At 39.5% G+C, this 12902-nt stretch overlaps 1 protein-coding gene across 2 annotated transcripts in view; it reads left to right on the top strand.

The window, feature by feature from the left end:
- The window catches only part of FNIP2 (folliculin interacting protein 2), a 48626-nt gene that overhangs the window by 4725 nt on the left and 30999 nt on the right, over positions 1 to 12902 (top strand). Inside the window, exon 1 of one of the 2 annotated variants that reach the window (XM_040063759.2) lies at positions 12421 to 12702. The exons of the other annotated variant lie outside the window; for it this stretch is intronic. Coding sequence (XP_039919693.1) covers positions 12518 to 12702 — 185 coding nt within the window. The 5' untranslated portion in view covers positions 12421 to 12517. Of the gene's footprint in view, positions 1 to 12420; positions 12703 to 12902 lie in introns of those variants that run through there. 2 annotated transcript variants of the gene reach the window in all.

Below are 12902 nucleotides of genomic sequence, written 5' to 3' on the forward strand. Positions count from 1 at the left end.
TCAACATAAAGTCTGAGGTTATCCTTAAGCTGCAGGTTCACACTTCACCTTAATTTCAGTCTCTGATAGTTTGACTTGGTTTTGGGTTTTTAAAATGAAAATAAATGTCTTGGAGTTTTTGGAAGACTGCTTTCACTGCTGAATATATAATTTCTGGATTGTGACATGTGATTAAATTTCTTTGATATTGGTATATGTGGTAAGATAGGGAATAACTTTGTTTTATGTGTTTTTTGTTTTGTTTTTTTTTTTAAAGGTTGTATATTTCACCTGTGTCTGAAACTTGCATGCACGCTATTTCTTCAGCTTTAAGTATCAGCTACTCCTTCTGGTGTCTATAATGGAATGGATGTCATATTGTAGCTGCAGGATATCTATCTGGTAACAGTTTGTTAGCTTTGGTATATGAGATCATTTGTTTGGCGGCTGGTGCTAGTGATTCCTTTGGTCATCGTGCTGAAATGCTTGGTGAGATCCTACTTGCTAAGCATTATTTCACAGCATTTATTACCAGCCTGGCAATGTTCCACCTTCTGAAAAAGGAAAGAAAGCAGTGGTGAGCTTGGAGTCTGTTTGTATGTCAGTTTCTTCAAATGAAACACTCCTCAGAATGTTCTTGTGACCTAATTGGGTATTTTCTTGAGCTTCTTGCAGTTTTGTAGGGATCCACACAGCGATAACCCTACTGAGCACACATGTACATCTTCATACGTGGAAATATCCATAAACATCTGGCTGTAAACCCTTTGAAAAATATTTGAAAGAAAATGACTGGTTTATATGCTGTAAAAGGGTGATCCAGCCCAGGGCCAGATCTGAGCATGGGGGCAGGAAAGGTCAAGGAGCAGATCTAAACCGTACACCATTTCACAGCTGGAGATGAGCCTTAGGCTGCTGTGTTATATCTTTGTGCTGATGTTAGTCTTTCTTTCATCAGTAAAGTGAGCTAAAGAATAAGTTCTGCAGAAAGAGATTTATTACAGTCTCACTCAAAAACAAAAACAAAACAAAAACAAAAACAAAAAACAAAAAACAAAAAAAAAAAAAAAAAAAAAAAAAAAAAAAAAAAAAAAAAAAAAACCACAACCAAACAGCTTAGATAGGAAGTAATTGAAAGTATGGTCTTTTGACATGGAAACCACATTTCCAGCCTGGGGCTTTTTTGAAGGTAAACAAGCCCCAGGTCCTCTGGTCTTGAGCTTTGCAGGAACTAAGGCCATTCTTATTTAGTTGTTTGGATTTCCTGTCTCCTAAACACTGTTGTCACTGAACAACCTCTTGGTTTCCCCTGGCTTTGCTCTGAGTCTAGCTCCATCTCTCCTAAAGTTGCAAGAAGACACCCTGTGGGTTTTGTCGTTGTTTTGGGTTTGTTTTTTGGGTTTTTTTTGCCACCTATAACAAAAAAAAAAAAAGTGTGGAAATGCACAAGTTACTGACATTCTGAGTGGGATGGATGTACCTTGGTTATTTAATTCCATTAATAGATGCTTTATTGCCTGGTAGTCAAATGGGGTTTGCCTGTAGGTTATCTTGTTCCTGATTTACAGGTAACTTATCCGTGGAGTTCCATGCATTGATTCTTCAAACTGGTGTGCAGTTGGATAGTAGGTGCTTGATTCCTTATTCTTAGAGCACTTTTGCCATTGACGTGTCCAAAACTGGGTGAGTACTGTGCCACATACTATGCTCAAAAGTGATATGGAAAGTGATTTGGGGAATAGTTGCAGCTGAAAGCCTTGGAGGTATCTTTCCTTGTTGATGGCACAACTTAAAGTAAGAAACACTGCAATTTGACAGTCATGCTAGTGCTGTAAGGGAATACCGGTGGACATAAATGGCTTGATGCAGATGAGAAAATAAAGCTGCTTGGGGCTGAAAAATGTAGACAAACGTTCATAAAAGCTGAATTTGTGGAGAAACACTTTAAAAATCGATGCAGAGCTTTGTTGCCAGTAGAGGCTGGTTTCAAATAAACTTACATAAACTTTGTAACTGTTCTTATGTAAACTAAGTTAAAGTTACAAAATAGCTTTATTAAATTTAGGGGAAAGGAAGGTGGAAGAGTTTTGACAAAAATGTTTTAGTCATTAGTCATCATGTCATCCCACTTTGATGCTGTGGGATGTAGGTATTTCCAGTGATGGTAGTGGCCTTGAGCTGTTCCTTTGGTTTGAACAGCAACAGCAGACCAAATGCCCTGAGACAGCAGAAGTGACAAAGTAGCTGGGGTCAGGGGTGAAGAAAATGGGGTAATTTTTCTCATATAGATAATTCCTTGATCTGACATTTCAGTACTGCTGAAGTTGCTGAGGACTTCCTTTGCAAAGAAAATTCTTTGAATTAATACTCACTGTATGTGCTACAAACCTTGGTGATGTAGCTGTTCCTCTAAGAATTCCTTCCGACACTAATAATCACGTACTTTCATAATGTACTTTGCACCTTAGTGATGTTCATGGGTAACTTCTGAAGAGTAAATTCAGATTTGGAGTCATGTATTGTGTTTTATATTTGTCAAGAATTACTTCTAGGTGCACCGTTGATTGAGAGCACGCTGTTATCTTGTGTGGAGCTTAAATGAAGCTTTGTGAGAAGAATGTTCTTAGGCTGTCCTAATTACCAACATTTGCTGTGTGAAGGTTTCCATGGGTACACTTCTTAGGCAAAAGATGAGGAATGCAGTTCTGTAGGGTGGTGGTGAACAGGCTGGCTAGAGAGAATAAGCAGGAGAAGGAAGATTTTGAATGGGATACTCATGTGAAAACAGCAAATACCTGTCTGTACTTTTTCTGTGTGCTTCCTTTGATAGTTTCAGATTGCTGCTGATCTGACTAACAGGCATGGACATGCAGTTCACCTTTGCCTGTCATGAATCTGTGTGTGTTCTGCCTATGCTTCTTCTTAATCTACATGCTAAGGTTCTTCTCTGTTCTGCTCTCTGCCCCCTTAACAATGCCTTCCTCAAGTCACTCCATTTGCCCTGTTTGTCTGGGTTTGTCTCTTGAATACCTTAGTAATGTCATGTTTTAATGTGCAAGGCTGAGGTCACAAGACAAGCTCTTGTGCAGGCTACAAGGCAAAGTGTTCTGAGGCACTGAGACAATGAGCTTAGGAGTTCAGGCAGCAGTGAGTGTCTGTGTCTTCCCCACATCGACTAGGGTGAGTACAGGTGCATTTACCTGACCAGCAGGTGAAATCTCTTTGGTCAGTCAGCACAATTCTTAGGTTCTTAGAATTGTACTGATAAACGGGCATGAGGGCTTTACATCACACTTGCCACTGTTAAAACTGAGTCATGATTCCTCTTCCATGGGCTGTGCTGAAGTGAAACTTGAGCTGTGTGTGATGTAATTACTAAATCAGTGTGGAGCTTTCTCTGCAGGATGCTCTCGCTTCAGTGCAATACAGCTCAACTTTTCTCCTCCAAGGTGCTCAGTGAAATTTTAGGTGTACTAACGAAATCAGCTGTATTAAGTAAACAATTGACAATATTTATTTATTTTTCTAGTAGAGGTGCTAGCAGTCTAAATTTGCTATTGGCACTTTCAAATTAGAAATCTGAACACAGTAGTACTTATTTTTTTTATAAAGGAATAGGGAAGTTTCTTATAATAACTCAGCTTTTGTTTTCACTGAGTTTACTGACTTTTATGAAAGAAAACAGAGGCTTGAATGAACTCAGTGCTCCAAATTTCTGTGCAGGGTGTTTGTACTGAATTCTGAATCTGGATGTTATCCAACACCTGAAATTGCTCAACTCTTGGGGTTGGGTTTGTTAATGCACAGCTCCAGGAGTACAGAAAATCTGAGCGGAGTACATTAGATAAAGTTTTTGAAGGAAACCCCAGAGAGAAGGCTGTACAAACTGTTGAATATCTAGTTCTGAGCTAGTTATTCTTAAGTTATTATTATTTCACTGAATGCAGATAATTTTACAGAATTTAATACAGTGTTGTAATGTTAAAACCCTCTGTGGTCTGGAAAAGACAGTTATTGGAACTTTTTGAAAGCTGCAATTCACAGAAATTAGTTTATGTTTAGGCAATTTTTTGTTGTATCTTCTGTTTTTCTACGGGGGCACATGAGCTTGTCCAACTATTGCTGAACAGTTGAGTGCTTGTTTCTGTCACATTTGCTTGCCTTTCCTTTCACATTCTGTCAAAATGACCTTTTAAAATTTTCACTTTTAACACTCTGCTCTCTAACTTGCACTCTAAAATGAGTTGTACTTTTTAGGACAAATTTTACTGTAGGAAAGGTCATGAGCCTTTTGTTTCTGTAGTGTCCTGTCTTGTTTAACAGCTTGGGTTGAACAAGGTGGGCAGAGTCCTATGAGGGTGCTGCAAAGGAAGGTGTAGGCACAAGGAAGAAGGAATTTGGTGGAGAAGCCACTTTGCTCAGCTGTGGAACAGCAGGGTTAGTCCATGCACATGAAGGCTTGGTCTTGGTGAATGTCTCCAATGTTACAAGATGCTGCTGCATTCTCCTCTTCTGTGCTGGAATTTGGGTATTGGCTGGACATTTGTCACTTCCATGGTTGTGTTGATAGAACAGCATTAAAGGCCTCTCAGTTGCCTGTGTAAAGGTCAGTGATGGAACTAGCTCCTTCTTACAGTAGTCTGTGTTACACTGTCACAATATGCAGGAATGGTTGTGGAGGGCTAGTCCTCAGCTGTGTTGAGAAGGCTGGAATAAAGAGCAGGGATTTGGTGGCCACTTCAGTTCACTTAGCAGACAGCCACAGTGACATGCATCTTAGCTCCTACTTGGTCTTGGCTTTTAGCCTGGAGGAAGGTTGCTCTCCTGTGTTAGCTGCTTGAAACAGCTTCAGGAGTGCAACCTCTACCCTCCCAACTGTTGAAAGCATTTCTAGATCACATCAAGTTAAAGAGTGGGAAAAATGAACCCTCTCTCCTTATAAAGGTACTGATGAGATTTGCCTCCGCATGCATATAAATCATGCTTACAAAGCACTAAAATGATTTCAGACACAATTCTAACTTCGGCAGTGGGTGAGTAATATGAAATGACTTTGGTGCTTGGGGACAGATGTCAGTGACCTCCTGTGGACTAGATCACAGTACAACTGAGTTCAAAAAAATTCAGATACTAAATTTTTTGTGTTCAGAAGTTCCTGTAAGCAGTCTTACAGACAAGGATATATTTGGGAATGCGTTTGAATAGAACTAGGGAAATAACGTATATTTGAAAATAAGTATTTCTGTCTGTAACTTTATGGTAGCACTTGGTGGAAATGCTGTAAAATGCTTATGTATAGCTGGACTGGATAATGGGTGCAGGGATAGGTATGCAAAGAAGATGAAAATGCAAACAGAGCAATGTATTTTGTAGTAAATGTGGGGTTTTTGAAACAATCAGTCAACTCAATGAACCCATGTGCAGATTGATAATGCATATGCCAAATTTCTTTGTTTTTAAGCAAAACATGGCTGTGTGGAGTGCCCAAGATGACTTGAACCTCTGAATTAAACTTTGTTTACTTAAAGAAAAAATTCTGTATTTGTATTGAAGTATGTTTGCATGCGAACTAGAAATTTGATTTGATTTTGGCTTTTTGCTTGTGTTACTGAAGCACTGAAAGTTGACTTAGTCTTCATTAGAGTCGTATCCTTGGTCCTGTTTTAACAGAAAATGAAAAGAAAGTTTTGTTTGTAATGAAATGAAGTTATCCTGAATCTATAGTTGTTAGGATGGCTTCTAGTGAGTCTGCCCTGGTAGACTTCATCTCTGAAGTCAGTCAGGTCTGTTATAAAGGACTTTCTTTTACATTTGTTTTTCTGGGGAACGCTAAAGGAGCTTGACCAATTTTTACCTTCTTCTGAGGAGAAAGCTTTCTAATTTGTCTAAATAATTGCAACATAAGCTTGCTGACTAAAATTTGTTTGCACCTGTCAATGTACAAATCATTCTTATTGCAGGGCAAGGGTGCAACTGGATTTGCTGTGCAAATTTTATTTTTTTTTCCTCAAATATTTCAGGATTGATGGACTGACACTTGGCGTCCAAATGTTAGCATGCTACTGGGTGTGGTCAGATGTAATTATGTACAAACCTGACTGGATAAACTCCTAAGTCTACTATAATACCAGTGTTTTTGAGAAAATGTTTGGGATCCTATGTGAGTAGTTTAGAGTGGTTGGCCTGCTTTAAGGAGGGGAGACTGTTTCATAACTTAATGACTATTTATACATTCAAAGTCCTACGCAATTGGTGGTAAACAGAACGTAAGTCTTTAGCATAGTGGCTTGCAGCAAGGTTAGGTTTGCCCATGCCAGTCAGCTGCAGGACTGTGGTTTGTTTGGTTGGTTTTGTGTGTTGTCTTTTTCATTGAGAAGGTATATGGTATGAGTGATTTAATTACCATGGTCTTCTGCACACGGTCCCAACACATGGTTCCTCCTTCTCTTTCCACTGAAACTTGGAAATAAATCTGTCTAAGCCTTCAAAATTCAGTTCTAGCTACTAGAAAGCTACGTTCTATGCTGTCTACAAGAGAGAGTTAAGGAAAGTGTTTTGGATGGAATAGACAAATTATCATGACAACAACAAGAGGAGCAAAACACATTTTTGGCTATAACTAGCGAAAAATGCCGGAGCTGACGTTATATCCGTCCATGTTATCACTTCATTCAATCTAAGTCAGGATTTCCTGGCATTCATCTAGACCGAAGCAATGGATTTTGTTGTTCATGCTATAGCAGCTTTTGGGTGATCAAGCATGGCTCCTTGTGTATGCGTTCTTTCCCATATTCTTGCTGGTTGGGTAAATCAGTACTGTCTCATAAATATTCACATTAGTTTTTCTTCCTTCCCTTCCTGGTTATTGCAGACTAACTTCAGTTTCAATCTGTTTCAGAAGGGTCAAGACACATCTTGTTCTTATAACAGTTTAACATAACCATTTACAGAGGTCTTACCAATATTATGTTAGCTGGTCAAAAAAACTGGGCTCTCAGCACTGTTAGAGAGCCACCTCTGATTTATTTTCATAGAACAGGACTTTAGGAGGTAAATTTTAATTTCTTTTTTAAGTGAAGTGGTACTGCTGAGTTTGTGCTTTTGGGTTAGATGAAACTGACCCCTTCTGAAGCAGTTTCCTTTGGAAGAGGGACGTGGGGTCCCTGGATAGCACTTGCCTCTAGCCCTCCTTGAAAGTGCTCTTTTGTGCAGTGGGAGTGCGTGTTCAGAACAACAATGAGAGATGGGGATTTGCAATCTTTCTGTGCCCCTGGAGAAAGTACCCTAAACTTCTGTCTGTAAGGCTTGAGAAAGTGCCACAGCCTTTGCAATTCACAAAGGCCTCTGGTGAATGTGGCCTTTTCATAGTAGAAGCGGAGGAAATTTGTAAAGAAATGGTTGCTGTTGACACGTGGGTTTTTAGCTACTTTGAGTGAAGGTGTTTGTGTGTGTTATAGCAGAGAAGATATTTTTCATTTAGCTAGAAAAAATTTGGGGGAATGTTAAACACCAGGAATTGTTCATCTTTCTGTATCTATGTATTTACTTATGTCCAATAAATTATTTTTCTTCTTAGTGATTTTTTTCATATTCTAAAATTAATCCTTTGAACAGAGGTTTGAAAGCTGTGCACAGACTCTTTCTTAAATAAAAAGAATAAGATACAGAATATAGGGCTTTATAGAGGAGGGAGAAGGAACAGGAAAGAGCAGGCAACCAAACCCATGCCTGAGGATACCAGCCCTAAGGTGTGGTGATGTCTGTCTTGGCCTGCTCACTTATGTAGGAGATACTAAGGTCTGAGATCTGTCAGTATTCTTATAGAGCATTGCAATGGAGTAAGAGCTTAGTACAGTGTTGTAAATACCAGATTCTGCCTTGCATTGTTGCTCAAAATTCTCCTTCAGATGCGCAATGTGTAGTTCTTCCTTGTGTTCAAGAGGAGGTGGGGAAAGGCAGAGGCAGGATAAAAAATTTCTCTTAATCTCATTTTCTGGCAGAGGCAGTTCCCAGACGTGCCTTGGCAGTGTCTGTATTTAGTAGCCGTGTTCCTGGCCGCTGGCCCAGTCACATGGCGCCGCTGGAACAAGTGACACGGGAATGATGCATTAGCTGAGACCCAGTGCTGCGTGCCGGAGGAGGTGGGGTGGCCCGGCCGCCCGTGCCCGGCCACGCAGCAGAGACGCCGGACCCAGCGCTGCTTGCTCCTGGATGGCCACTGCTGTTTGGCTCCAGTGAAAGCTGGAAGCTGGTTACTGCAGGTGCCTTGAAAAAATAAACAGGGAAAGAAGGAGAGTCAAATCCTGGAGAGTGTTAAATTGCGAGCAAATTTTCAGGTCTTTGAAATGATGAAGATCATCACTTTGAAACAGCTTCTGCAAAATACTTGATTTATTTTGGGTCAGCTGAGCTCTCCTGACGCTGTTAGAAGCTATGGAGATGATGGCAGAAAGCGGGATGGAAAGGGGAAAGTTATTTAAGACTAAGCACGGCTATCTGTATGGAGGAAAGAACTAGTTTGTGGACTTAGGGTGCTAACCTTACTGCAGACTTTACCTTTCTTTGTTTAAAGATCGAGTTTAACAAAAAACACACTTTTCTTAATGATTAAATACAATTAAATGCATGCCTTTTTCCATGCAATTACAAGCCTTTAGCTCTTCTCTTTGCTAATGAAGGATTCCACTTTTGGAGCTAGCAGCTGAGTGCGCTGTCTCTGTGCTATTTGTGGTTCAACTTCAAACAATGTACTTGCAGGTTGTTTTCTTTGATTTAGGGTTTTGTTTTATTGTGGGTTTTATTTTTTTATTTCTACATTATTACTGAGATACTGTATGAAAGCTAGCTCCCAAACTTCAGGCTTGTAGATAAGCCAGTGATTCCTGATAACTTAGAGGAGTTGTGACGCACTGGTTTAATGGGCTGCTCTTTATTTGTGGAAGGCTGATGTGTGCACTTCATGGTAACTCTGACTTGCGTAGATCTGTTTGTTATCCTCTATCAGCAGTGTGTGTGTCTTGTCATTTTTTGTGCATGCCCATGATGATATTGTTTTGTAGCAACAAAGATGATGAAAAAATGCTTCCAGCCTTTCAAAAATCCAGTATATTGTCCTTTCCTAAGCAGGGAATCTGTGGAATTCTAGCTTTTCAATGAACATATACATATTGTTTTGGACTTCGTAGAGGAACATAGAGAATTATCCTAAAAAAAAAGTTACCTTCCTGTACATTGATTTGATACTGAGAATTTCATTTTTCTCCTCCTGAACTCTTTCTTCTGGAAAATCTGTCCTGAGAGAGAGCAGTGCTCCAAGTAATACCTTCCTTCACTTGTTGCGTGACTAATCTGCAATGTATCCCGCCTAACTTGTGTGAAACTTGTAACTATGTATCATGCTTGAACAAGGTAGTTCATCTGAGGTTAATAGAGCTTTGCCATATTAGGACTACTTTAAGTCATTGTGGAAGAGGAATGTGGCGTGGCATCAGCACCAGTCTTCCATATCTGAGGTTTTAGAAAGAGAGGAAACAATGCAGGGTAAATGATTCAAATTAGGAGGGAGGACTGGAACCTCTGTCTTCCACATAAGGTATTCAATGGACTGAAAGAGGGAAAATCATCATTAAGCAATCCAAAAGAGATTGCACTTCATCTTTAAACATGTGTTTTGGCACTAATTCTGAATGTCTTAGTCAAGGCATTTTTGTGTATCAATTGTGCTAAATGTATGTTCTGCAAAAACAAATGCTCACTGAAACAGCAGATGTGATTCAAACTTTTTTTCCTAAGCTTCTCTAGCCACTTCTAAAAGCTGTTTTGAAAATAAAATCGTGCAAGGATCTCTGAAAATATTCTCTTAGATCTGAAAACAGTGCTTAAGTTTTAGTAGAGAGCTGTAACTTCTACAGAAGATTATTCTTAACTGTATCACATATATTTATTTCCTCTTTCCCCCACCCCAAATTTTCTTGCTAAAGTGTTACCTTGAGTTGAAATCATTTAGGCAATTGTCTCGAAGTGAAGATGAAGGACAGGAAATGACCTACAAACAGAGCAGGTGACATGCTCTCGCATAGCCTAGAAAAAGAGTGATTAAACTCTGCTTCACAGAGGATTATATCTGCGGAGCAGGACGTTTTCTTCCATTTTCTCTGTTATCTATTTATGGACTCTGTGTGTTTTCCATGTGTGAATTTATGTATTATTTTGTTGCTGTTTAGAATCTGTTTTGTGGATTTGCAATGTTAATTCTCCAGGTTGTTGGAGTATTTATATTATTCTACAGATGATTGCATTTACAGATGAGGTAGTGTTGTAATCTATTTAGTGAGTTTACAGGAGTTCCTTGTTCTAATGTCTGATGTGAATTTGATAGTTTGAGGAATGTTCCAGAATTTTGGTTTCTTTGGGGAAAAGATAGTACAGGACTGAAGGCTCTGATTTCCTGATCTTAGTTGAAGTGTAATATTTCACTTATTTCATTCTCATTTCAAAGATGACTGGTGACTCTTGTTTAAAGTAGTCTTCCTCAATGAGGTGAGGGCTAAAGTTGTCCTCTCCTAGATCATTTAAATCATATGAGAACACGCCAAATATTTCACTTGTTTCCTACACTTGGGAAAAGGAGTGATTGTGATCCGGTTCTTGTCACTTCTCTGGGGATTGAAGTGGAGCTGTTCTTTTTATTGCTATAGGTTTCCCTCAGCAGCAGAGCAAGTTGTTCAACCTAACCTTGCTCTAGTTTTTTTGCTTCATTTCTGTCCAGTTTTTAGAGGTTGGGGTTAACTATGATTACAAAATCATTTTAAGGGTGCTGTGCTTAACATGTAGCACGTAGCACTGGGTTTTGAAATCCTGCTTCTAACTCTAGAGCTGGTCTGGTTGACCATTAACAAAATTATTTTCCCTTTTTAACCTAGAAGGGAAATTGCAATAGGGCTGTTATCTTATAAAATGTCTAAAATTTTACTGTTGGGGAGAAAGCCCATCATAATTCATGAGAGACAAGAATTATGAGCAGATATGTCTGGGTAACTTTTTTAAAAGCAAAGACTGGGAAGAGAGCTTTGTTCTGCAGTAGAATTACCAGAGCCTAACAGAACATCCTGTGTGCAGCTTTGGTCAGTCCAATACTAGAAAGATATTTAAGCTATCAGGGAGGGCAGCAGGGATGGTGCCCTGGGGAGAAGTTGTCTGAGGAATGGCTGAGGCCACTCAGTTTGAGCCTGGAGAAGAGGAGACTGAGAGAGGACCCCATTGCAATTACACCTTTCTCATGAGGGGAAGAGGAAGGGCAGACACTGAGCTCTCCTCTGTGGTGACCAGTGACAGGACCCCAGGGAATGAATGGCCTGATGCTGTGCCAGGGAGGTATAGGTTGCATATTAGAAAAAAGTTATTCACCTAGAGGGTGTTTGGGCACTTGAACAGGCTCCTCAGGGAAGTGGTCACAGCACCAATCCTGACAGAGTTCAAGAAGCCTTTGGACAATGCTTTGGGGCATAAGTGTGACTCTTGGGGATGCTCCTGTGCAGGCCCAGGAGTTGGACTTGATATTCTGTCTTCTGTGATCTGATTCCTTTGTTCTGTTCAAAATTTTAAATTTACTTGGTCAGGAGTATTTTATTAGATACTTTTGACATCAGTATTACCATTGAATTATTTTAAGAGGCACATGACTATAAATCCTCATCAAGCAACTTGAAGCCTGCAACAAACCTTTTCTCACTGTTTTCACTTCATACTTGTTAAAAAAAAGCTTTTCAAAGTACTAATGTCAAGTTCTTGACCAAGTATAAGTAGTATTTGTCCTTAGAAATAAAAGCATTACAGTGCAGAATATCTAGTGTGTTCCTCGGTGTTGGTACTTGGGTTTTTTAAAACTGGTGACCATATGGCAATGATGACAGATTCTTACTTGCTTCTAAGCTATATGAGGTTGCTAGGGGTTGTCAGATGACACTTGCTCACATGAGAGCCATTAACAGGGTGTTGTAGCCAGTGTTAGAACAACCTTGCAACTAAGGGCGAGTCACTGCAAAAGCAACTATGCTTTTCTTTTTTTTTTTTTTTTTAAAGAGGCCATATGGTTCAGTCTTGTGACTACATAATTGCCAGCTACCTAAATCACATACCAGGAAACAAACATAGCTAAAGTCAATATTAGCTGTTGTATCTGCTACAGCTTTGCACCAGGCTTAGTAGGAAAAGCTCTGACAGCAGCAGGAGCAAGTCCACGATGGCTTCTGAAACCTGAAAGTCATGTCTGTTCTGTCTGGAATAATTGCAGGAGTACATTAGCTACAGCTCTCTTTTTGTATTAATGGCATATAGAATATATGAAGACTGCTTTGGGTTTTTTTCCCCCCAGCTGGAAATTCAGCAGACTGTGTTTCTTTATAGGAAAGAAAGCTGATGGTAAATTATCATTGTTAATGGTTGATCGATAGTGAAAAAATCTGCTTGAGGCTGTTTCTCTTCAGCAGGTGTTTAGTTTCTTTGAGGGAGCTTTACAAGAGGATTTGTAGCTAAGAAAATGTGTGGGGGTACACCAAAAACTGCAAATGGCACTGGGGGACAAATAGGAAGAGCAAGAAACAACAACGATGTACCACTTGGAAATAATCTCTCTTGTACCGAATTGGATGAAAGAATTAGGAAGTCCTTGAGAGATGACAGTGTCAGCTGTGCGAACAAAGTGACTAGACTGCTGCAAAACAGGTATGCATGTAACTTTTTTGATGTATATGATTTTTGACAAAGAAAGGACATTTTAATGTAACGCTAGATTTATAATCATGTGCCTGAATGGCTATTTTATAAATAATTGAAAAAGTTCTGTTAGAAGCTTATTCTTGATGATGATGCTAACTGAAACTCCAGAAAGTCTTTCCTGCTTGAAACTGAACATACATTCTTGA

Source organism: Hirundo rustica, chromosome 5 (genome assembly GCF_015227805.2).
Source record: "Hirundo rustica isolate bHirRus1 chromosome 5, bHirRus1.pri.v3, whole genome shotgun sequence".
In the NCBI taxonomy this organism is placed as follows: Eukaryota; Metazoa; Chordata; class Aves; order Passeriformes; family Hirundinidae; genus Hirundo; species Hirundo rustica.